Source organism: Pseudorca crassidens, chromosome 15 (assembly GCF_039906515.1).
Source record: "Pseudorca crassidens isolate mPseCra1 chromosome 15, mPseCra1.hap1, whole genome shotgun sequence".
Taxonomy (NCBI): Eukaryota; Metazoa; Chordata; class Mammalia; order Artiodactyla; family Delphinidae; genus Pseudorca; species Pseudorca crassidens.
In genome coordinates, this window is record NC_090310.1 from 7926718 (window position 1) to 7951714 (window position 24997).

A 24997-nucleotide genomic window follows, 5' to 3' on the forward strand; every position below is an offset into this window, starting at 1 on the left:
GCTTTTATATAGAAGTGTGATGATTTTTTTTTTTTTTTTTTTTTTTTTTTTTTTTTTTTTTGTGGTACGCGGGCCTCTCACTGTTGTGGCCTCTCCCGTTGCGGAGCACAGGTTCCGGACGCACAGGCTCAGCGGCCATGGCTCATGGGCCCAGCCGCCCCACGGCACGTGGGATCCTCCCGGACCGGGGCACGAACCCGCGTCCCCTGCATCGGCAGGCAAACTCTCAACCACTGCGCCACCAGGGAAGCCCATGATGAATTTTTATATAGTAATATTATATTTGTGACCTTTTAAAACTTACTTCTTAGTTCTGGAAGTTTTTTTGGAGATTCCCTAGACCGTTCTATCTTGAATGTCCCTTGTGCCCTTGAAGAGATTATGCACTTTACAATTGTTGGATGGAATGTTCTGTAAATTTCAGGTCAACTTGGTTGATAGTGTTACTCAAGTTTTTTATGTCCATATTGATTTCCAATCTGTAATATCATGTATTTCTTTTTCCTTTTCTTTTTCTTTTTTTTCCACACTGGCCAGGACCTCCAGTACAATGTTGAATAGAAGTAGAAAAAGCAAACATCCTTGTGTTGGTCCCAACCTTAGGGAAATCATTCGCTCTTTCAACATTGAATAAGATGTTAGCTGTAGTGGGTTTTTGTAGACACCCTTAAAAGTTTGAGAAAAGTCCCTTTTAGTCCTAGTTTGCTGAGAGTTTTTGTCACAAATGGGTATTGAATTTTGTCAGATTTTTTTCCGCCTCAATTGAGCTAATCATATGATTTTTCTCTTTTATTCTCTTAATATGGTGAACTAGTTTACTTTTCTAGTGTTAAACCAACTTTGCCTTCCTAGGATAAGGCTTACTTGGTTATGATGTATTTTTAGAATTTGCTGGATTTAATTTCCTGATACTTTACTAAGGATTTCTGTATTTAAGTTCATTAGGAATATAGCACTGTTGTTTTTTGCCTGTTTTTTTTTTTCCTTTTAATGTTTTTATGAGTTTTGGTATAAAGGTAGTAGTGCTGGTCTTACCAAATGAGTCAAGTGCTGAAAGAGTCTATGTAAGATTGCCATTACTTCTTCCTAAATCATCTCTAGTTCACCAGTGAAGCCATCCAGGCCTGGGATTTTCTTTGTTGCAAGGTGTTTGTTTGTTCTTCCATCGCTTCCACACCCCCTCTCCCCATTGTGAACCACAACTCTGTTCTCTGTGTCTCTGAGTCTCTTTCTGTTTTGTAATAACTTCATTTGTGTTATATTTTAGATTCCACACATAAGTGATATCATATGGTATTTGTCTCTCTCTTTCTGACTTCATTTAGTGTGATAATCTCCAGGTCCATTCATGTTGCTGCAAATGGCATTATTTCATTCTTTTGTATGGCTAAGTAGTATTCCATTGTATATACGTACCACATCTTCTTTATCTATTCCTCTGTTGAGGGACATTTAGGTTGTTACCATGTCTTGGCTATTGTGAATAGTGCTGCTATGAACATAGGGGTACATGTATCTTTTTGACTTCTAGCAAGGATTTTAATTATAAATTTTACTTCTTTAACAGATAGAGGTCTATTAAGATGTTTTATTTCTTCTTGAGTCAGTTTCGGTAATTTTTCAAGGAATGATCCACTTCATGTAAATTTATTAGCATAATGTTGTTGATGATATTTCATTACCTTTTAAATATCTGGGCTTCCCTGGTGGCGCAGTGGTTGAGAATCTGCCTGCCGATGCAGGGGACACGGGTTCGAGCCCTGGTCTGGGAAGATCCCACATGCCATGGAGCAACTAGGCCCGTGAGCCACAACTACTGAGCCTGCGCGTCTGGAGCCTGTGCTCCGCAACAAGAGAGGCTGTAACAGTGAGAGGCCCGCGCACCGCGATGAAGAGTAGCCCCCGCTTGCCGCAACTGGAGAAAGCCCTCGCATGGAAACGAAGACCCAACACAGACAAAAAATAAATTAATTAATTAAATATCTGTAGGATGGGTAGTCATGTCCCTTTTTTCATTCCTGATCTTGGAATTTGTGAATTCTTTTTTTCTTTCCTTCATCAGTCTGGCTAGAGCTTTCTGGAGTTTCTTAAAGTGGAGGCTTAGGTCACTGATTTATTTCACTGTGGCCAGGGAATGTGCTTGGTATGATTTCTCTTCTTTTAAGTCTATTGAGACTTGTTTTATGGTCCAGTATATTTCTGTCTTGGTGAGTGTCCCATGTGCACTTGAAGGGAATGTGTTTTTCTGTAGTTTGCTGAGTGGAGTGTTCTATAAATGTCAATTAGGTCAAGTTGGTCAACAGTGTTGTTCAAGTCTTTTGTATCCATTACTGATTTTATATTTAGTTGTACTATTAATTAGCAAGCACAGCATTTTGAAATCTTTATTATTGTGGATTTTTCTTTTTCTTGTTTCACTTATATTAGTTTTTAATTCATGGTTTTGAAGCTTTGTTTTGTAGTACATTTACTTTTAGGATTGTTATATCTTCTCAATGATTTGATACTTTCAAGTTTATACACTGATTTTATTTTTGTTAATATTCCTTGTACTAAAGTTTGCTTTGTTTCATTTTGATATAGGCACTGCAGCTTTCTTTTGATTAGTGTTTTCATGTTATATCATTTTCTATCCTTTTACTATTAACCTATCTTTTTGTTTTATTTAAGTTGTATTTCTTGTAAACAGCTCTGTCGTGTTTTTTTTTAATCCAGTCTGACAATCTGCCTTTTAAGTGGAATGTTAGATATTTTATGTTTCATGTAATTACGGATAAAGAGAGGCATAAGTCTACCATCTTACTATTCGCTTTCTTCTTGTCTTACCTATTTTTTTGTTGTGTCTTTCTTGCTTTATTTTGATTATTTTTTGTGATCTTATTTTATCTCCTCAGTTGTCTTATTAGCTATAGCTCTTTGTTTTATTTTCTTAGGGGTTACTTTAAGGTTTACATTAAGTGTCTTTAATTTATCACACTATACTTTCAAATAATATTATACCACTTCACATACAATGTAAGAATCTTACAGTACACTTTCACTCTCTCCTTCCTGTGCTTTGTGTATTGTTATTTATTTTACTTCCCCATATGTTATAACCCTACAATACATTGTACTGTTTTTGCTTTTAAATGGTCAATTATCTTTTAAAGAAATTAAAAATGAGAAAAGTAGTACTTTATTTTTACCCATATATTTACCATTTCCAGTGTTGTTTATTCCTTTGTGTAGATGCAGGTTTCTGTCTGCAATCACTTTCTTTTGGTATGTAGCATTTCCTTTAACATATCTTATAGTGTAGGTTCACTGGCAATGAATTCTGCCAGCTCTTGTTCATTTGAAACACACAAACAAAATATCTATCTCACCTTCATTTTTTTAATTAATTTTTTTAAAATTCATTTATTTATTTAATTTTTGGCTGCGTTGGGTCTTCGTTGCTGCAAGTGGGCTTTCTCTAGTTGCGGTGAGCGGGGGCTACTCTTCGTTGCGGTGTGTGGGCTTCTCATTGCAGTGGCTTCTCTTGTTGCAGAGCACGGGCCCTAGGCACACGGCTTTCAGTAGTTGTGGCTCATGGGCTCTAGAGCGCAGGCTCAGTAGTTGTGACGCACGGGCTTAGTTGCTCCGCAGCATGTGGGGTCTTCCAGGACCAGGGCTCAAACCCGTGTCCCCTGCATTGGCAGACGGATTCTTAACCACTGCACCACCAGGGAAGCCCTCACCCTCATTTTTGAAAGATATTTTTTGTTGGGTATAAAACTATATATTGGCAGTTTTTGTTTCAGTTTTTCTCTCTCTGGACTGACTGACATCATTTCTGACAGGAGATCTTCATCACCCTTATCTTTCTTCCCTAAGAGTCTTCTTTTCTCTGGCTTTTTTTTTTTTTTTTTTTTTTTTTTTTGGCTGCATTGGGTCTTCACTGCCGCGTGCAGGCTTTCTCTAGTTGTGGCGAGCAGGGGCTACTCTTTGTTGCAGTGTGTGGGCTTCTCATTGTGGTGGCTTCTCTTGTTGCAGAGCGTGGGCTCTAGGAGTGCAGGCTTCAGTAGTTGCAGCATGCGGGCTCAGTAGTTGTGGCATGCGGGCCCTAGAGCATGTGGGCTGAGTAGTTGTGGTGCACGGGCCCTAGAAGCACGCAGGCTCAGTAGTTGAGGCGTGTGGGCTCTAGGGCATGCGGGCTTCAGTAGTTGTGGCGCACGGGCTCAGTAGTTGTGGTTCGCAGCCTCTAGAGCGCAGGCTCGGTAGTTGTGGCACACGGGCTTAGTTGCTCCACGACATGTGGGATCTTCCTGGACCAGGGCTCAAACCTGTGTCCCCTGCCTTGGCAGACGGATTCTTAACCAATGCACCACCAGTGAAGTCCCTTTTTTCTGGCTTTTAAGATTTTCTTTTTATCCCTCTTTTCAGCAATTTGATTGTGTTTGTGTTCTTTGCATTTATTCTGCTTGGATTTTGTTGAGTTTCTTGGATTTGGGGGTTTATAGCTTTCACCAAATTTGGAAATTTTGCCACTTCTTTCCAATACATCCCTTGCCCCTTTCTGGGACATGTATGTTAGATTGCTTGATACTGTTTTACAGGCTGCTGAGGTTTAAGTAACTTTTTTTTTTTCAGTCTCTTCTCTGTGCTTCTATTTCGGCAGTTTCTGTGACTATGTCTTTGAGTTAGTTCTCTGATCTTCTCGATTTTTCAGTGTCTAATGTGCTTTTAAGCCAATCTAGGGAATTTTTTTCATTTCAGATACTGTATTTTAAGCTCTAGAATTCCATCTGGGTCTTTTTAGCTTCTGTTTCTCTCCTTATTGTGTTCATGTTTTTCTTTAAATCCTTGAACATGCTTATAATTGTTTTAGTCTTTGTCAGCTACTCCCATTATGTCTTGTAATTTCTGGTTCTGTGTTTATTAACTGATGCTTTTTTCCCTTATTCTCCTGATTCTTTGCATGTCTAGTAATTTTTGATTGGATGTTGGACATTGTAGTTAACTGGATTTTGTTGTCTTTCTTAAGAGCGTTGAAGTATTTGGGGCAGGCAGTTAAACTGCTTGCAGATCAACTCAATTATTCTGAGACATGTTTTTAAGCTTTTAGGGACAGGTCCAGACTAGCCTTTACTTTAGGATTAGCTTAGCCCTCCACTCTGGTGTGGCCCTCTGATGTCTTCTACTGAATGTCCTGCCTGTTCAACAAGCCTCTCTTCTCTGGCTGGTTGCAACTTGAAAGCCTCCCAACACTGCGAACTCTAGGAGTTGTTTACTTAGACCTTCCTTGTAGTTCTTTGCGCAGCCTTTGTGGAGTTTCACCCTGCGTGTATGTATGTACCTTATCTTTTAGCAACAGATTTTATATGACTCCTCTGCAGATTTCTCTAGCTCTTTCTCTGCATATCTCCCTCCTTTCCAGGGCTCTGCCCTATAAATTCCAGGTAACTAAATCTCCTGATCTTTTGATCTCTATCTTCTCAATCCAAGAAGACCATCATCCTCTGCTTGAGTTCCCCCTTCCCTGTGCTGCAGTCCAGAAAGTGTTTCCTGGCAGAAAGTCAGGGTGATCATAGGGCTCACCTTACTTGTTTCCCTCTTTCGGGGATCACCATTCCTGCTCTGCTGGTTGTACAACACCTGTAAATGGTTCTTTGTTTCGTTTAGATTGCCTAGTATTCTAGTTGTTTATGGCCAGAGGGCAGCTCCAGTGCCAGTTAATCTGTCATGGCCAGGAGTAGAAATCTCCCAAGTTTTGTTAACGTTGTTCTTGATTTTAATGGCTGTCATAAATGGCTGGAAAAGATAACTCACAAAGATACATAGATCCAAACCAAAGCGGTGCATTATTAGCTAACTTTACAAAAATATGATTCATATTTTTGAAACCTGTATAGCAGTTATAAGAAAGTATTAGTTGAAATTCAGCTAGTAAATTTTTATTTATCATGGTATATCAATTTTTCTTGCTAACTAGTCAGAAGATACTGTATTTTTTATATATTAACAAATGGGTTTGAAACTCCTTTTGGCAAATATTTCATCAGGTTTGAGTCGGTTGGTAATAGGTAACATCTATTGGGTGTTAACTCCGTGCCTGGTGGTATATCACATATTATCATAGTTAATCCTTACAACAACCTAATGATATTGGCACAATTATTATGCCCAATTTATAGATGAAGAAAGTAAGATACAGAGATATTAAGTAGCTTGTCAAAGGTTGCACAACCCATAAGTGGCAGAGCTGGGATTCAGTCGCATATAGTCTGGCCCACACTCTAAACAATGACCCTCCACTCCCTCTTGTCTGATATGAGGCATTGAGACATTTTTGTAGACAGTGTTATCTTTGCCCATAAGTTTATATGATGATGGGAACATTTCCAAATATCCACTTTTAGAGTGCTGTCACTGTAGATGAGTTTCATTCAAGTAGTTTTTTTTTCCCACTAAGTATTAAAACATCACATTTACTTCAAAGACATAGATTATGTGTTTATATTTTTTAAATGTCTGCCAGGCAGCATATTACTGATAGCCATCTGTCATCACAGAACAGGGCAGCTAATTTAGAACACTTAGCTTTTTAAAAGAAAAATTGTATAACTCATCTTTAAGCTTAAAACTCTTAAATACTTTGCAACTAGAAAACCAACAAACATTTTCGTGGTTCAGAGTACTGCAGTTTTCTTCTCGCGCCACAGTGGCTCATTTTGCAAGAGTCCTATTATCTGGTGGCTTTTCCCATCAGGAGTAGAATTGAATCCAAACTCCATCCCTTAGCTCACTGTAGACACTATTTTCATGAGACTGACCTGCTACCTACTGTGCAACAGGACGCCTCCGACATTGTATTTTCAGCTCTAGAATTCAGTTCGATTCTTCTTTATATCATCTCTTTCTCTCCTTAATTGTGTTCATATTTTTCTTTAAATCCTTGAGCACAGGCCTCCCACTCTGACCACTTGTCCTTGGCCGCTTTCCCTTCCCTTCATCATACCTCACTGGCTTCTCTCTATGCCTTGTATGTGCCCATCCTGGCACCCAGCTGTGGACCTTTGCACTGCCATTCCCTCTGCCAAGAGTCTTCATGTTCTCTCCTCTTCGACATCCAGATCTCAATCCCAGGGTCACCTCCTCAGAGGCCCTCCCTGTCCTTCTGTCTCCAGGACCCATTCCCCATTCTCCACACCCTGTCTCCTCTCTTCTTCATGCTTGGCAGTACTGAGAGCATTCTGATTTGTTTGGTTTTACTGTTCGTCTGTCTCCCTCACTTCAGTGGAATGTCAAGTCTCTGAGAACAAGGATTTTCTCTTGTTCGCCACCGTGTCCCCCCAGCACCTAGAACGGTCCTGACGTCATAGAATGTGTACGTGGGCAGCGGCAGTTGGACTGAAGTATTTTTGTGGCTGTGCCTGACCCTTCCCTGCTTCTTGCTCCCCTGCATGCTGTTTCTTCCACAGGGATCGACTGCCCCACAGTCTCTACGGGTCTAAACACTGACTCTTCTTTTTAGAAAAAAAAAAAAATCTCCTTTTCCCAGTTTCTCTATGTGGGAATGGTCTTCCATGTGGCCCTTCTTGCTTTATCTCAGTTATTTGTGAACATGGTTTATCTCTGTGAAGTTGGGCCCAGCTGACTCTGCTGAATGTCCATCCCAGTGAATCAGTGCCTTGCGCAGGGCAGACAGATGCTTAGGACCTACTTGTTACATTGGTACTCGAAGAGACAGTATAATTTCGTCTGCTGCCGGCTCAGAAGGCAGAAATCTTAATTAGACTTTTGCATACCTGTTTGCCTGGCCGACTTCTCTCCTCCCCCTGTCCCTGGGTGAGATGCCAGCGCCTGACTCGCTGCAGAGCCCCCTCCCCCCACCCCCACCCCGACCTCTGGCTGTGATGGCTGGAATCAACGAGATGACGTTCCATGTACTTAGGGGAAAGTGCTGAATAAATGCAGGTGACTTGTTGTTGTTTGTTATAATTATGTTCTTTGAGTCCTGTGTTGCATAGTGAGCTGCGGAATGCCTCAGAGTGTTTTAGGAATGAACTATGAAGTGATTGTAGAGCACTTGGCAAGCTTGTCGCATCGGGTGCATGGCACTGGCAGTAAGGCATGTTGAATTGGAGGCGGCAGGGAAGATGGGCTGCAGGTTTCCGTGTGATGCTGTTCCCCGTATGGGTGTGTGCTCTTGCCTCCCCCAGACAATTCCCTAATTGAGCTGCTGAGATCAGAGGCTTGTGACGTTCAGAATAAGACCTAACAATACTTGTGTGGGGTTTAAATGGCATTGGGAATCATTAATGAGACAAAAAGCTATGATTTCCCCTAGATTAACATGCAGGCTGGGGTTTGGCATGCCGAAATTCACTGTTTTGGTCTCTAGCCCAAACATGCTAGAGTCATTATATTGTCATGTGGTAATTAACTGTTCCTTTAATACAAGTAATAAATATTAAGCCTGAGAGGTATTTAGCAATGCCTTTTACATAATCCAAAACGATATTCAAATGCTGTAGGCGTTGAGTCATTCAACTGTACTATAGTAAAGTCTGAAGTTTAATACATAGAGATTTTTGAACATTCAGTTCATTCTTTATTCTATGACCAGTTCTGCTACTTAGGCATTAACCTTTAATCATGTTCAATTAAATATATATGCCGTAATGAATAATTACAAGATTGCCAGAATTTTCATTTACAATATAATGCTTTGAAATTTGTCTAAAGGTCCTAGTTACCATTCACTTGATAATGTGCGTATTATTTTTACATGTTACTGAATTCCTTGCTGAATCTAACGAGGGAAACTATTTTTTATTCGAAGCAGACACAGTGGGTCCTGGCCTCTTAAAAGGAATGGACTGGAAAAGTTGTCAAGAGAAATTTGGGGGATGGAGGGCAGCATACTAGCTTAGCTCTTTAAAATATAATTTGTACTGGCAGTTGTGCTGGGAAACCTACAGCGATGAACATTCATAGAATTCTATAGAAGCACAGTGGCTCTCCTTCTCCTCAGTTCTTCCCTGACCCCTGTTTCAAGTTAAAGCTGTCGTTCTACATGGACGGGGCCACGGGCAATACTCTCTTTTATCTCCTTCACGTCATTTGCCCAGCATAAGGCCATGTGGGGAGTGGGAAGAGGAGTGGGGGTGGGAAGGTGTCCAGAGAAGATACTGAAATTAAAAAAAAAAAAAAAAAAAAAGCTGCACCTGGAATGTTCTGAGGATGTCCATTCTGTAGCGCTATTACCGCTCCTACTTACAGGGAACCGTCTCCCCGAAATAGCTTTTGAAATCTAATTTAATATAAATATTTCAATGCTGATAAAAATAATAATGAGAGGCCACAAATGAGAAGGCAATGAGGTAGTCATAAACTGTATATACGCACAGAATCAGTGCCCGGCTGCCGGGGTTTCGCGTGATGGGCGGTGCTAAAGGCTGTGCTGGACGTGCCGCGGGGCCTGCCTTTTGTAAACCCCACCAAGACGCTGGCTCCTCAAAGCGCTCCTGGCTCCTGGCTCCTGGTGGCCCCGCCGACTGAGGCGTGGTAGACGGAGCCCTCGTCTCCAGGAACCAAGGGTGGTCTGAAAAATGAACTGCTCTGGTATTTGAAAATTCAGTGCGCGCCTGGATATATACCCTTGTTGATCCACTGGGCTCTGTGTTTAGCATTCCTCAACCGGAGACTAAATCTTCGCAGCCGTCTCACAAGTGACGCTGGCGTCCATACCAGAAATACCTTCCGTAATCTCTTCTAAGCCCAGCAGACTCGGGGATGCTTCTACTCCGACGGGGCCCCAGAGTCCCAGAGGAAGTGCCCCACTGGGGCCCGGCAGGTGGATTATAAGTGCAGCAGAAATAAAAATAAAGACCCAGCTGATGCCAGAAGAACATTGAATGTCTCTCCATTTTGTGCTGAATGAATGGTAAAGGCAAAGTCCGCGCCTGTACCCCGAATTCCACATCTGCAGTGTCCGATTTTAGGTCCAAATCTGTTGCAGGAAAGGGGACCCCTTCCATGGCCCGAGAGTGGGCTCTTGTCTAACACTCGGGAATGAATTGTCCGAGGAGACACAGGTGCTGGCAAAACAAGAGACTTTATTGGGAAGGGGCGCCCGGGCGGAGAGCAGCAGGGACAGGGAACCCCGGAGCACTGCTCTGCCACGTGGCTCCCAGTCTCGGGTTTTATGGTGATGGGGTGAGTTTCCGGGTTGTCTCTGGCCAATCACTCTGACTCAGGGTCCTTCCTGGTAGCACATCCGTCGCTCAGCCAAGATGGATTCCAGCAAGGATTCTGGGAGGCTGGTAGGACTTAAGGACTGGCGTCGCCTCTCTCCTTTTGACCTTGCCCGAATTCTTCCGGTTGGTGGTAGCTGGTTAGTTCCGCATTCCTTACCAGGACCTCCCGTTGTAAGAGAACTCATGCGAGTGGCTACTGTTGTGCCTGGCCGGGGTGGGCGGTTTCGGTCAGTGGTTCCCCTCACAAATCCAGTTTTTCTGTAAGTGAATCTGATGGTGGAGAGCACATTGAATTGGCTGCAGGACCTCTCATGACTGGCCCAGATGCCCTTCTCCTGCTGTTTGTACTATAACCAGCAGTGTGGTGGCCTCCTGGCGGGCTGGCCTGCTGGCGCAGGACGGGTCACAGCAGCTGGGTCACCAGCTGTGCCTCTGAGGAAAGACAGAACCACCGAGAGCAGAAACCCGGGGTTCTCCCATCTTTAGATCACTAGCTGGTAAGCCCTGACTCTTTCCTGAGCATGCTTCATCAGTAAAGGAGGGCCGTGACAGAAAGGGGAGCCCGCCCCCTCAGGGGACCTTCCTCTTTGGAAGGACAGTCACTGGATCTCACAGACTTGGGTTTGAGATCTCTCTGCCCAGCTAACCAGCCGGTAACCTGGGCCCATCACCCCGCCTCAATGAGCTTTAGTTCCCTCTTCTGTGAAAGGAACATGATCTGTGTGTCACATCTCTCTCCCAGGAGTGTCCTGGGGCTCAAATGAGAAAATGTCCGTAAAAGTGTTCTGTGATGGCCAGAAAATTCTGATACGCTCTCCAGGTATCAGGTGTTATTTCCAACTTCTTAAGAATTATTGGAAACTTGAGGCCTTCGGCACCTTCCCACTCGCTGCTTCCTCCGCGTGGGCGCTAGGTGATAGGTGATTTTCCCGGGCTCCTCCCCTTGCCGCCGCGTGTATCTTTCTTCCTATCAGATCAGGGAATGGAAAATCCTTTAAGTGTCACATTAGGCCAGGGAAGTGGGCAAATCCCAGGGAGCCCGTGGCCATTCCCACCCCGTTTTCATGTACTGGGTCGGTCTGCGTGCACATCCCTTAGCAGCCGCAGAGAAGCACCCAGTCCATCCAGCCGCGGGGCCTTGGGGAGCTGACTCCCTGGGAGCTGGGTGACCTACTCCCAGCCTCCTCGAGGCCAGGAAGGTGGCTCGAATGTGTCCAGAGGGGGGTGACGTGTGTTTCCCTCTCGTGCAGATCCTGTTCCGGCTCTGGACCTCGGGCAGCAGCTCCAGCTCAAAGTGCAGCGCCTACACGACATTGAAACAGAGAACCAGAAACTTAGGGAAACTCTCGAAGAGTACAACAAGGAATTTGCTGAAGTGAAAAATCAAGGTTGGTGGAGAATGTACTCATTCCTTGCTTTTTCTTTCTTTTTCGTTTCTTCTCTTTTTTCTTTTCTTTCTTTCTTTCTTTTTTAATTGCCTTCCCCATACTGTTGGAACTAGCTCTGATTGTCACCTTCATCATAAAGTCCGGGTGGGGCAAGAATCAGAGTCATGAAAGAGAGATAATAATAATGCTTAGCAACTGAGAAGGAAAACTTTACCTCTGCAAAACGACTGCGTATGATTGTATTGCCCTCCCTCCGGACGGATCAGGATTCTGTTAAAGTTCTTCCTGAATCATCATGTGATAGGATCTGCCTTTTCAAAGATGGATGCGTTGCCTGCGGGTGACACCTGTCAGAGAGCCAGCTTATGATCAAAGGGTCACAGCCAGTAAGTCCTTTAATAACTGAGGCCATACAGTAAGGCTTTAGGCGCAGCCTCCACATCCCCACGCGTAAGCCCCGTGGCGTCCTGGTCACTGTCAGCTATTCGTGACGAAGTTAACGAAGGAAAACAAAACAGCTTTCTGGCAACAAGGAAAGAGGGCAAAGGTCGCCTGGCTTTTCCTGTCAGGGAAGAACAAAGAAATCTCTCCCACACCTAAAATCCAGACGTGTCCCAGTCGGGAACCTCGTGGCTTCCTCGTCTTGAGGAAAATCACTGCCCCATGTGACAGCCGCTCTAGGTTTCTCAGCCAAGTCCAAGTAGAAGTGGGCCTGTTTGGTTTTGTTGGGGGTGTGGGTGAGGAAGGTGACAGAAAAGAGAGCAAACGGCTTGGGGGACTTCTGAGGGCTGGAGAAAGAATTACCTGATGACGATTTTTTTTTTTTTTGCTGTGCTGGGTCTTCGTTGTTGTGCACGGGCTCTATGGCACATGGGCTTCAGTAGTTGTGGCGCCCAGGCTTAGTTGCCCCGAGGTATGTGGGATCTTCCAAGACCAGGGATCGAACCCGTGTTGCCTGCGTTGGCAGGTGGATTCTTAACTACTGTGCCACCAGGGAAGTCCCTGATGACGATTGTTAAAAGCATCCTTGGGGCTTCCCTGGTGGCGCAGTGGTTGGGAGTCCGCCTGCAGATGCAGGGGACACGGGTTCATGCCCCGGTCCGGGAAGATCCCACATGCCGCGGAGCAGCTGGGCCCGTGAGCCAGGGCCGCTGAGCCTGCGCGTCCGGAGCCTGTGCTCCGCAACGGGAGAGGCCACAGCAGTGAGAGGCCCGCGTACCGCAAACAAAAAAAAGAAAAAAAAAAGCATCCTTGGGTTTTGAGACCTTTGGACACCGGCTGGCAAGGAGGGGTCGTGCGCAGAAAGGACCCGGGAAGAGGCAGGAAGGTCCAGGCCTGGGCAGTGAGGACGGCAGGCCCGAGGGCCCCTTCCTCGGGGATGCCACCTCGTTCTGGCCCACAGGGAGCTGTGAGCCTGTGGGACACAAGGGACAGTTTGGTCCTGCTGGGGAGCGAGGTGAGGACTTAGGAGCTTGGGGTCCGGTGAGAGAAATGCTCCCTTCCCCCTGCGGGACTTGGCTCTGGTCAGAACCACCCAGCGCCCGGGGGAAAGAGAACCTGTGGATTCTGGTTCTGCACATGTCCTTCCGGTGGCCTCTGGCATCTTGTTTTGGCAGCTCCACCGCTTGGGTCTCCTTCAGCTTGATTTGGTGTTGTTGTAGGACGCGGTCGCCTTCCCCCCTCTGTTCTGTCAGCGCCCCAGGGCCAATTGCCCAGTGCAGGGTCATTGCCTCCCCAAAGGCCTCACCTGATGGACATTTCTAAATGAAATGCAGAGCCTAAGGGACTTCCCTGGCTGTCCAGTGGTTAGGACTGGACTTGGCGCTTTCACTGTAGGGGGCACGGGTTCGATCCCTGGTTGGGGAACTAAGATCCCACAAGCCACGTGGCGTGGCAAAAAAAAAAGAAAAAAAAGGGAGAGCGAGAGAAAGAAATGCAGAGTCCAAGACTCAAGAACAAAGGCTCCAAAGGCCAGCAGACCGGGCCAGGGTCCCTTGGTTGCCACCACTTCGCTGTGTGACCTGGAGCAAGTGGTCTCACATTGTTGAAGCCTCGTTTTCTTGGGTGGGGGCAGAATTCTCGTACTAACCCTGAAGGGCTGTTGTAGGATCAGATGAGATGCGCTGTTCCCAACACTCAGCAAATACCAGCTGCTCTTACCTCAGCGCTGTGGCTTTTTCCGGAAGTCGCCCCCCGTCCTTCTCTTTGTTTATTGGCGTCTTTACCGATTTCCCGCTGCCAGGAACATGCGCTTTCCTCTCTTCTCTCCCCAGTATAAAAATGATTTGAATTTGGAAGGGGTTGAGGCGCACATCACTTGTTTTAGTCATCACAGCTGTAGTGTGGATGGATCAAGTGTTAGAGCAGGACAGGAGTTTCTTTATCACATGCTGTAACTCTCCCCCACTCCATGTAAAGGTGAGTGAACGGGGCCCAGGCACAGCCCGTGGGAGCAGAGGTCTTTGGTGTCCTCTCCTCCACGCCGCTCTCCCTTCTCCCCTGCTCACACGGAGGGGACCCAGCTGGGACACGCCCAGGGCAATGTCCTGGACCTGGGCCCAGGTGCCAGAGGAGAGACCGAGGCTCCAGGACAAATCCGCCCCTGGCTCACTGAGCAGCCCACCTGGGCTGGATGTGACCCTACTTTGATCATGAGCTGGCTCTCTGACAGGTGTCACCCGCAGGCAACGCATCTGTCGTTGAAGGCAGATCCCCACCAGACAGAGTGGGAGCCCCAGGCTAGTGCCCCAAACTCCTCTGGAAGGAGCATAGATGGGTCACACTGAGAAACCCATTGGGTTGAGCACCAGGGCCCAGGGGCTGCCCAGATGTTTCCAGCCCATTGCTCAAGGCAGAAGTGCTGCGTGTTTACAGCCGCACTGACCATCGACTAAAAAGAATGTGCAGATGTTTCCAGAGGTGACCTGTCGTGTCCGCTTTGGACGTGTTCCGCTCCCTCCCAGCCTGGGCCCCGTCACTCCATGTTAACCATTGTGCTCACAGAGCGTTTCTTCCAGGCCCCAAACACCCGGCCCGAGAGGCAGGAAGCCCCCTGTTCGTCTCTCAAATGCCCTGCCAAGGTCATTGGTCTTAATTCCCTGTCTCCTCCTCTGAGGAGAACCCTCTGGTTCCACTGGATGAAAAAGGCCAGTTTCTTATCTTAACGAAGGAGCCCCTAGCTTTTATGCGCCAAGCCACGGCTGCCTGGCTCCCGCTCGGCCCGGCGTGTCTGTGCAGCTCAGGGAGCAGAAGCTGACGTGAGCTACAGCCCGAAGGAACAAGGGCCGCCAGTCCAAGCACTTACATGGGCAGAGACCTGGCAGGCGACATTGTCGCGTGGGCCTGGAGCCCCGTTGTCACAACCCCGTCGAGGCCTCACCCTGCTCAGCCCAGCCTCATGCCTCAGCCACTTTCCGAGCACCCACTGTGTCAGGTGCTGGGACGACCAAGAAACTCAGCCTTGCCTCCCACGAGATGGACCCACGCCCAGGCAGGTGCGGTCCCCCAAGAGCTCCACCAGCCTTGGAGCCGGGGCCTCGGTGCTCTGCCTGGGGCTGGCTGGCCCGCCCAGGGGGGTGGGGGTGAATGGGGCAGGAGCAGGTGGAGTGGTCCCACCCTAGAGCCACTTACGAGTCTGAGTTAGGACCCTGCCCTGTTCGTTGCATCTGCTCTTGTGTTCCTGTTTTGGGTCACTGAAGCAACTGCTGTAAACACGCACTTGGTGGTGGGGGAACCTGGGCTTTCCAGGGGCGGCCCTGACCCCCAAGGGACCCTGCGTCCTGAACACCGGGCACTGCAGGGCTTCGTCACACAGCACTGCTTCCCACGCCTCTGGCACTCCCCCTTCCTCAGCTGCGGCTCCCCTGGGCCCGTCATCGGTTCTGCACACGCAGCCTGGGTCTGCCAGACTCTGGCCCCGGTGGAGGGTGCTCTCAGCACCCAGGCTCTGGGGCTGGTCCCTTCCAGCCGAGGAGACAGGTGCCCCATCCACTTAGCGCACCGTGTGTCTCATCACTTGGGAAACAGCAAAGCTGCAGCCCATGGCCAGGGAGGTCAGTAGGCTTCTTCCAAAATGTACGCACAATTATGAACCGTTTTCTTTGTAAGAAAGTACTTAAACCCACACTAAAATGTTATTAATCTCCCCTCAGTAGAGGACTAATTGAAGCCTCGTCAATAGGATGATACTGTATTTTACCGTTGATTTCCCCCCTCTTTTTCTTAAGTTGTATTAGAGAGACATAGTTCTTCTTCCCAGCAAAGTCCATTGATCCTCCTCAACCTAAATGTTTAAAGTTCAATTTAACATTTAGGGAGTAAAAGGTCTCCGAAGGGACTTGTAACCATTGATTTTGTGTCAGAGTTGAAGAGCTAAAGTTTAAAACACACCAATCCTCCTAGGTTATGAAAGCCTAGTGTATATAGCCACGTGGAACCATGCTTCTCTTACTGGAGTATTCTTTTCCCCCTTCTGCAGAGGTAACGATAAAAGCACTTAAAGAGAAAATCCGAGAATATGAACAGACTCTGAAGAACCAAGCCGAGACCATAGCTCTCGAAAAGGAACAAAAGTTACAAAATGATTTTGCAGAAAAGGAGAGGTGAGCACGTGTTGGGATCTGCACGCACTGGCGTGCTGACGTAACGTTTTACTTGTACACTTCACATCACAAGACAGCTTTTTTTAAATGGACCTGTGAAATAAGCCCAGGTTGGAAACCAAAATCCTAGGGGCTCTAAGGCACAATTTTGTTTGAAAAACAAAGGTGTCCCTTGTTCTGTAATTTGTGAGATTGTGAGATGACCTTGAGTGAAATGTACCAGTCTTTCCCTTTGGTGGGTAGTGTCAGGTGTGTCAAAGGGCGTGTCTGTCGGGGCCACATGGTGCCGGGGCTTGAGCACAAAATGTGTGTGGTTGGCACATAGGGGTGGTACCCGAGGTAAGATGAGACGGGTGGGACTGTCCCCTGCCGTGTGTCTTCTCTGGGAACCCAGGGCGATGCTGAGCTCCTGATACCTTCTTAAGTGAATTTTGATATTTAACATCTCTGTCTGTCTGTCTGTCTGTCTGTCTGTCTCTCTCTCTCTCTCTCTCTCTCTCTCTCTCACACACACACACACACACACACACACACACAATATCTTTTTTTTTTTTAATTTTTTTTGTCTCTTGCCTCTTTTCATTACCTCACAGTGCTCCATACACCAAGGAGTTAGTATCAGCAAGATATCTTAATGTACCATCCAAGGGCTGTGAGTGTTAGGTTTCCACGGGCCTGCTTCCCCCAAAACTCTGCCACAAATAATGAGTTGCTTTTTCACTAGTGTGATGACTTAATGAAAGTTAGATTTCTTATAAAAACCATAGGAGTGTCGAACTTACCAATTCAAACTGCATTAAGTCAGATCTCTCAGAACTCTGGTGACGCTAAGGTTTAAAAATCTAAGCCTGTCATGAAGAAACGTGAGTCCATTAACGAGAGGCACTAAAAGTCTGGTTACAAGTTAAGAGGCGGGCCCCGTGGTGGGGTTTTGTGGGTGTTTCCCGTGGACTTGGAATGCAGCTGCTCGGACTTCTGTGAGGCAGGCTCCGTGGAGATCTCGGGCATCACCAAGGCCTCTCTGGGCCACCGTTAAACTGGCTTCATTTAGAAAAGAAGAAGAATGTCCTCTACACTCATTGCCGGGCCCTCTCGAGACGTTGTCTCAGCAAGTGCCCAGGATAGACCTGTGGAGCAGGCCATCTCATTTTACAGATTAGGCACCTGCCCACACTCTCCCAGCGAGGTACCCAGAGGTGGGGGCAGAGCCTGACCCACCGCTATGGCCCTGGCCTCCCTTTGCGCTCAGACTTGGCCTCCCAAAGCCCTCACTGCAGGACCAAAGCCAGTCCCTCGGGGCCAAGCCCAGATCTACAGGGGATGTCGCATCTACGCTGCTGGGAGAGCAGGGCTGGGTACAGCCCCTGGGAAGAAAGTGAGCCCCACAGAGTCGGGGTTCTGTGACCCAGCAGATGTGGGTTCTTGACCCAGCAGACGTGGAACTGGCACTAAATATGTCTCCTAGGAAAGCACTCTGTGCCCAAAGAGATTTCTCACCATATTACTGATAATGGAGGGGAGGGGGGAATGCAAGCCATTGAAATGCCTCGCCAACAGGAAATGGGTGCGTAAAAGTGTCCACCCCTAACGGGAATGTTATACAGCCATTATAAAATAATAGTTTTGTTGAATTTGCAATTACACCAGAAATGTATCCAGCATAATGCGAAGTGAAAAATGCATGATACTGAATTATAGACAGCGTGATTACATCTGCAGAGAGCAAACTTATGCGTTACAAAAGTAGGGAAATAAATTTCTATGGGACTTTAATATTATTAAGTTGATTTTTCAAACTAGGTAAAAGGATTGATTATATTAAAAGATGCAAATAACTGACCACTGGGGGTGGGGGATGAAGCTAGATCTTTATCTCATTCTTTACACCAAAAAATTGAAACAGATTAGGATTTAAGTATTAATAATTAAATCATGTACATATTGGAAGAAAACGTGCGCATTTACTTTGTTTTTAATAATTTTGGAATCGAGAGATCTTTCTAAACATAAAAGAAAAGGTACATAAGTGCAGCTGCCTAAAATTTCACACAGACTTTTGAAAACAAGTAACAGTGGACAACATTTTTAAACCATCAAAAATCTGGGAAGAAATATTTGCACCACATAAGAAAAAGGGCTAATTTTCTTTATAAACAAAGAACTCTTACAAATTAATAAGAAAAAAACCCAGCGCTGCAAAAAATGGGTAAAGGAGTTGAGCAGACAGTTCATACAAAGAGAAATTCTCAGCTTTACTCCAGACTAAAACTAAGTTTAATTTTATCCAGTGTTGGCACAGCAGAACACTCTCAAATGCTGTTGGCAAGAGTTTAAACTGGTGAGGCTTTTTGTTGGAAAGTTTCTCAATATCTATCAAAACAACAAAAACAGTTGCACATACCCTTTCACCAGTGTAGTTCCTCTGTTAGAATTTTATCCAACAGATTCACTGTCAGAATTATGCACCAGTACCTATGATGATCATTGTGGAATTGTTCAGTAGAAACGGGTGGTAAACCATCTAAATGTCCATAGAGGCTTGGTTAAGTCAGTTGTTTAATAAGAATGAGGACGAACTATATATGCTGGGGTAGAACAGTTCCACAGTACGGAGATAAGTGAAAAAGCTAGCTGCAGGATACCATGTGTGCTCTGATCCCTTTAGTATTAAAAGAAAGGGGCGGGGAGTGTTTATTACACTATAACATATCACATCTGAGTTTATATTATGCTACAGTATGTTACATATTACATTGTATTTCTATACGTATAGAAAAATTCTAGGACTTCCCTGGTGGCGCAGTGGTTAAGAATCCACCTGCCAATGCAGGGAACACGGGTTCGAGCCCTGATCCAGGAAGATCCCACATGCCGCGGAGCAACTAAGGCCGTGCGCCACAACTGCTGAGCCTGCGCTCTAGAGCCCGCGAGCCACAGCCACTGAGCCCGCGAGCCACAGCTACTGAAGCCCACGCACCTGGAGCCTGTGCTCCGCAACAAAAGAAGCCACTGCAGTGAGAAGCCCGCACACCGCAACAAAGAGCTCTCCACAGCTAGAAAAAGCCCGCACGCCCCAACAAAGACCCAACGCAGCCAAAAATAAAATAAATAAATAAATTTATTTTAAAAAAAGAAAAAAAAATGAGGAAGCCCTTTATTGTATTAAAAAAAAAAAGTAAAGAAAAATTCTAGAGAGCTACAAAAGAACTTTGAGGAGTGCCGGTGGAGCCCAAGGGAAAGGACATTTTACCTTCCATGCTCTTATGGTATTTGTGGTGGTGGTTTTTTTGGGTTTTTTTTAACGCAGAGCATTTATTAGTTTTATAATTGAAATATATGCAAGCGCAAGCAGTGCTTTTCCATAGATTTCCATAAATTTGGGTGCCTTTTTTAACTGTACCATTTCTACTTTTCCGTATTCCCAGGTTTCTTCTTTATGAGAGCATGTGTTATATTCATATGATGTAAAAATAATAAACTTATTTTTAGAGATTTTTCTGCCGATGAGGAGGAAGGAATGCTATTTATTGACCAGGGAATTCATTTGGAGATCATGGGAAATATAAATACGTGGAATGTGGCTGCAAACATTCCGCATGTCCCCATTAGGTATTAGAGTTGCATTTGCATTCCATTCCAACAGAAACGGAACAGCTGTCGAATCTCTTCAGTACATCCTTTATTCCAGCAAATTCCTTCATTGTGTCAGCAAAATGTAAATGTATCGTTCTTCTTGGGCTAACTTCAGGAAACAATGAGTGCGTGATGATGGTTTTTCTTCCTTTTTTTTTTTTAATATCTGGCATTTCAAGAACAAGCTACATTTAGGATAACCTTCTAGATCAGTTGCCTCACGTCAAGTCCCACGGGAAATACACCTCCCCTCGTGTGATGTGCGGGTACAAAGTCTGGGTGTTAAAGAGCAAGGCATCAGGGCTCCTGGCATTACGAGTTGTAACCGGCCGCGAGCCTCTCACCAGCCGTGCGAAGATGGCTCATCGCCGTAGCTCCAGAACACACAAGATGTGTGAGTTGCTAAACAAGATGACCAATCTGGCTTCTTCCTCTTCCTTTGCAGAAAACTGCAGGAGACCCAGATGTCCACCACCTCAAAGCTGGAAGAAGCCGAACATAAAGTCCAGACTCTGCAAACAGGTGTGCTATTCTGCCTGCCGGTCAAGCTGCTACAGGCCGGGCTGACCTAGGGCAGGTTTGCGCCACCTCCCAGTCCCTCCAGGTCCCCTCTGACACCTGTCACCGCCGCCGCTGTGGTGAGCCTGGAGGAGGGAGGGAGCCTTCGCCCCAGCGTGCCTCAGACCCCCTCCTCCACAGCTCCCCACCTCGACTGCATGAGTCACCCACACTGAGTCGTTGAGGTGGGAGGCTCTGAATCCCATTTGCATCGCTGCCACAAGCCATCCTTTCTTCCTGCTCTTTTTCCAACAAACAAGTCTAAATCACCAAACTGTCAAGGGCTGACATCTCATTTGGAGCAATAATGAGGGCAAAAAAACCCCTTATTTCTACCCTGTGAAGTTAAGGAGAACAGTAATAGCAGACCTTTAAAACTTTAGATGCCAAAAAAGGTTATGCTTGAGTTTTCATCGCTTCTTTGAACTTCTTCCTGCCTTTTTTCTTTTTGTTCTGAAAGAGAAATGGCGCTATATATTTAATTTAAATGTGGGGAAAAAAATCAGAAGACATCAGAGTCCAAGTTTTAAAAAAACACAAGTGACAGAGTGGGAGAAACTAATCATAACAAATTCACAGTCAAATAATATCCAAAGAATGTAAAGCTCACCTACAAATCAAAAAAAAATAGATAAACCGTCCAGGAGAACAATGGGCTAAGGATGAAAACAGGCAGTTTGCGGAAGACGTACACGCGGCCAATACACATATGAAAAAATGTTAATTTTGAACAGGCAGGGAAATGCTAATTAAATCAGTAAAAGATTGTTTTGCCTGTCAGACTGTCGAATTTTTTTTTTTAATTGATAATTTACAGTGTTGGTGGAAGTATAGGAAAATAGTCACACTCTTAGTATTGACGTGGATGTAAATCGACTCTTGGGAGGCCAGCCGAGTGAGATTTATCTGAAGTTGAAACATCCGTGCTCTTTACCCAGCACGTTCCTTTCTAGGTGTCCTGACTCCCCGGGCGTGTGGCAAGCCCTGTACAAGAGCTAAGTTGTTACTGTCATTGCCAATGTCCCAGCATGGAGAGATGTCCATATGCCTGCTAAGGGCAAAGGGCAAATCTCAGAAGATTTTGGTATCATCCTATTTATGAAGGGGGAGGGGTGTGAAATATATATATATACACACACATACACTTAAATATGTATGCAGTTAGGTATGGAAATATTTTTTAAATAGTGAAGTTTATTTAAAAGCAAGAAACTTACACAATAAACTAGTAACGGTGGTTATCTCAGAAGAGGCACATGGGGTGAGGTGAGGTGGCAGTGGAAGGGGATTTTTCTGTTGGATGCTGTGTATACTTTTGCAATCTTTGCCTCCTTTGAAATGAGAATGTATTACATGTATACTTTTTCTTTCTGACTTAATGTGAACAATTAGTATATTATGGTTTTATGTCCTCTGCCTTTCAGCGCTGGAAAAAACTCGAACAGAATTATTTGACCTGAAAACCAAATATGATGAAGAAATTACCGCCAAGTAAGTCTCTGCCTGGCTCCCTCCATTGGCATTATTTGGTCAGGTGTCACCCGATTTTGCTAATCCATGAAAGATTTCCCTGCGTCACCCTCCTGTTTATTGACTTTGCAAAGCGGTACGGGGTTTCGAAGATGTTCGGCCTCTGAGCTGCCGTAAGGAACAGGGTTTCATTCCCATGACTTGCTTGCATCAGTTTAAAACCCAAGATGTGACAGTAAGCTCTATCTGGTGCTCTCAGAACAAGCCTTCCAACTGAAACTTCTTTCCTTAATTATTGTGAAGCCTGGCCACCACTGTGCCTTTGTCTAAGAAAGTTTGAAAAAGAGCCAGTGTAGAGAAGATGTGATACTTGGGACATTTTGCGGAGCTTGGTCTGCGCCAGTAGCATCACCTCTTACCTGTGCCTTCACTCCCACACAGGTGCATTTGTTCAAATCCCACCTTATGGTGCTGGGCGTCCGAGTGCGGACACACCCAGAGGGGGCGTGTATCTTTGGGCAGGTGTATCACACAAGGGTCTTGTGGGGAGGAAATCAGTGATGCACTGCGGGTACGCTGTGGCTAGCCTACCCTCCACGCAGAACACCAGGAAGCAAGAAATAATGCTGACGTAAATCAAGAAAGATGAAGGAGCAACAGATCATCCCCTGACAACACCAGGCTAGAGTCCGAACAACTTTTTCCTGTCCCACCTCCCCCAGAAACCCATGCGTCCCCAACACCCACCCCACCCCAGCCCTGACAGCTGTGTCTCCAGTGAGAAGCATCTCCTGCTGTGCTCACACCGGGCCTCAGTGGGCGCTGGCGAGTGGGGAGGTGGCTCTGAACAGCGTCGCCCTCCTCCCCGGCGCCTGCTCCGTGTGGGGCTCTGGTACTCTGCACCCCTCAGTCCCATCACCTTTGCCCTTGGCCTTTGAGGTTGCTGCTGGGCCAGCTGCTCTCAGGGCACGTTGAGGGGGCAGTAGGGCGGCCCTTGACCTTTGCTCTGGGTTGTTTAGCAGCTCGAGATCTTGAGAGCCCAGCTACCCAGGTCTGGTGGTCAGAACCAATTTTGATCATGAGCAGAGATCTTCTGCGCAAAGACTAAAACATCCTGGTCCGTCTTGGCGACTCCGGCTGACTTGTTGGCATGTCTAATCCCGGGGGACCCCGCCAGATCACTGTCCCGTCTCGGTGTGCTGAAATGAGACTTCAGGTGGTACAGAAAGAGCCGGTTCTAAGGTCCCGTGACCGTTAACATTGCGCTTTGAAAACTGGTGGTTCTGGTATTAACGCTTCCGACCCCGGGCATCACTGTCAGTGGGCCGGCAGGCGCGCGTCTCCGCCCTCCCCTCTGAGCCCACAGCCTGAGAGTTCCTCACCTCCCAAGACGTACCCTCCGAGGCACCACGCCAGCTGCTGTCACCCTGGGGTTCCTCGGTGTCCGTGTGCGGGTTCCCTCTTCTGCCCGCGTGTCATCCTTGTTTTTCTACTGTTTCCGCCTGGACTTTATTCTACTATGTAGGTTGTTTTTCTCAGTAAATTCGATTTTTTTAATTATAATGTTTTAGTCTGATACATAGCTCTAGCCTTAAGTTTATAGCATTTCTTTTCTAAAAGACTTTGATCTGAAGTTGCTGTGCTAGTTCCCTGATTCATTCACTCTTATCCACCTCATCTTACTTGCTGACAAAATTCATGATGACTTTGGGGGTGATAAATGGGATTATTTCATTAGTTTCTGTTAATTTATTTTTGTTAAACCACATCTCTTTCTGAAAGGCATAGATACATCTTGCATATCTACAGTCAACCAAAGTTGGCTCTATTATACACTTTAAAAAAACTTCTGTGAACGCAACCTCTAAGCCCGTCTAAGCCCATGGTTTTCAAACTGGGTCACAATCGCCAAGTCACTTTAGCGAGTGGCGACTGGCTAGTTGGGTAATAAATAGAATATAAAACAAAATAATGGAATAGGATAGAAAATGTCATGGCTCGTGGCACACAGTAAAGTTAGGCATTATTTTGTGACCCTTTTAGCTCGTGTGTAAATCTGAAAGTACAGAGTTATTGAGCCACCGCATAAAATGTAGTTCTTCCTGTGCATCTCAGTCAAAAACCATTTTGAAAGCCTCTGCTCAGAGACTGTCACCAGAGCTCAACTTCCAGAAGCCAGTGTCTCCCGCCGTGTTCCCTGCGTGCACGGGGCGGGGGGGGGGGGGGCACCTACCGCCTGGTGACACCAAGCATCTGCAGAAACTATTGGGAGTTGACAGCCAGGAATGCCACCTGTCATATGATGGCTAAGTACTGGGCCCTGGCTGAGAGCCACAACTTCTTCCTTCCTTCTTGGCCTTCCAAAAAGCCACACAGAAAATTTGTGTCCACGTAACTGGTGTGCCTTAGGGCTCGAGGCAGCAACGGCACCGAGAACAGCCGTCTAGGAAGGACTTAACCTTCCCCAGCTCACAGCTGTAGGTCTTCTCTAGGGAGGGCACGTGGCGGCCAGGAGTGCCTGGGAGACAGAGAGAGGGAGGAGGGGCCATCTTGTCCCTGTGCCCACCCTCTCCCTGCCTCCCTGTGCTCGGGGCCAGGGTGATGCTTGGGGATGATTCCCGTCTCTCAGCCAGCAAAGAGCTCAGTCACCTGCTCCCAGGTCATCCTGCTTCCTGGGAGGGGTCAGAGGTGCCTGGAGATGTCGGGCTGATTTTCAGTCTTCAGTCTTGTCCTAAGTTACCATCTATAGATGCAGGGACCCTGGGCTGTTTCTAAGCCGCCAGCTCTGTCATCTGACAGGTAAGATCATTAAATCTCGGGTCACCTGCGTCAGCAGGGCTACCCAGGGGAGCACCAGAGGCCGGGCCTCCTGCCCCCAGACCTCTCCTTGAGCTCTGAGCCCGCCGGCCTTTGACGAGAAGCGGTGGTGGTGGACAGGGCTCGGGGAGAAATGTCTCTAGACTGTTTCCCGTCACATCAGCGTATCTTGAGTCCAGAAAGCTTCTTTTCCCTCCAAATCCAGATGAGTGAAAACCCACACGTTACTTGCTCATTTTCACTGAACTAGAGTAAACGGAGAATGGAATAAAAAAGCATGGGGGTCAGTTGTTCTGTCACGTAA

The 24997-nt window shown here is 46.3% G+C and overlaps 1 protein-coding gene across 7 annotated transcripts in view; it reads left to right on the forward strand.

Moving 5' to 3' along the window:
* CUX1 (cut like homeobox 1) overlaps positions 1-24997 on the forward strand; it is a 372800-nt gene that overhangs the window by 217348 nt on the left and 130455 nt on the right. For all 7 annotated transcript variants that reach the window (XM_067705821.1, XM_067705825.1, XM_067705824.1 and 4 more), the window contains exons 5-8: positions 11477-11614; positions 16092-16215; positions 20294-20370; positions 21831-21897. In XM_067705821.1, the coding sequence (XP_067561922.1) occupies positions 11477-11614; positions 16092-16215; positions 20294-20370; positions 21831-21897 (406 nt within the window). The remainder of the gene's footprint in view (positions 1-11476; positions 11615-16091; positions 16216-20293; positions 20371-21830; positions 21898-24997) is intronic.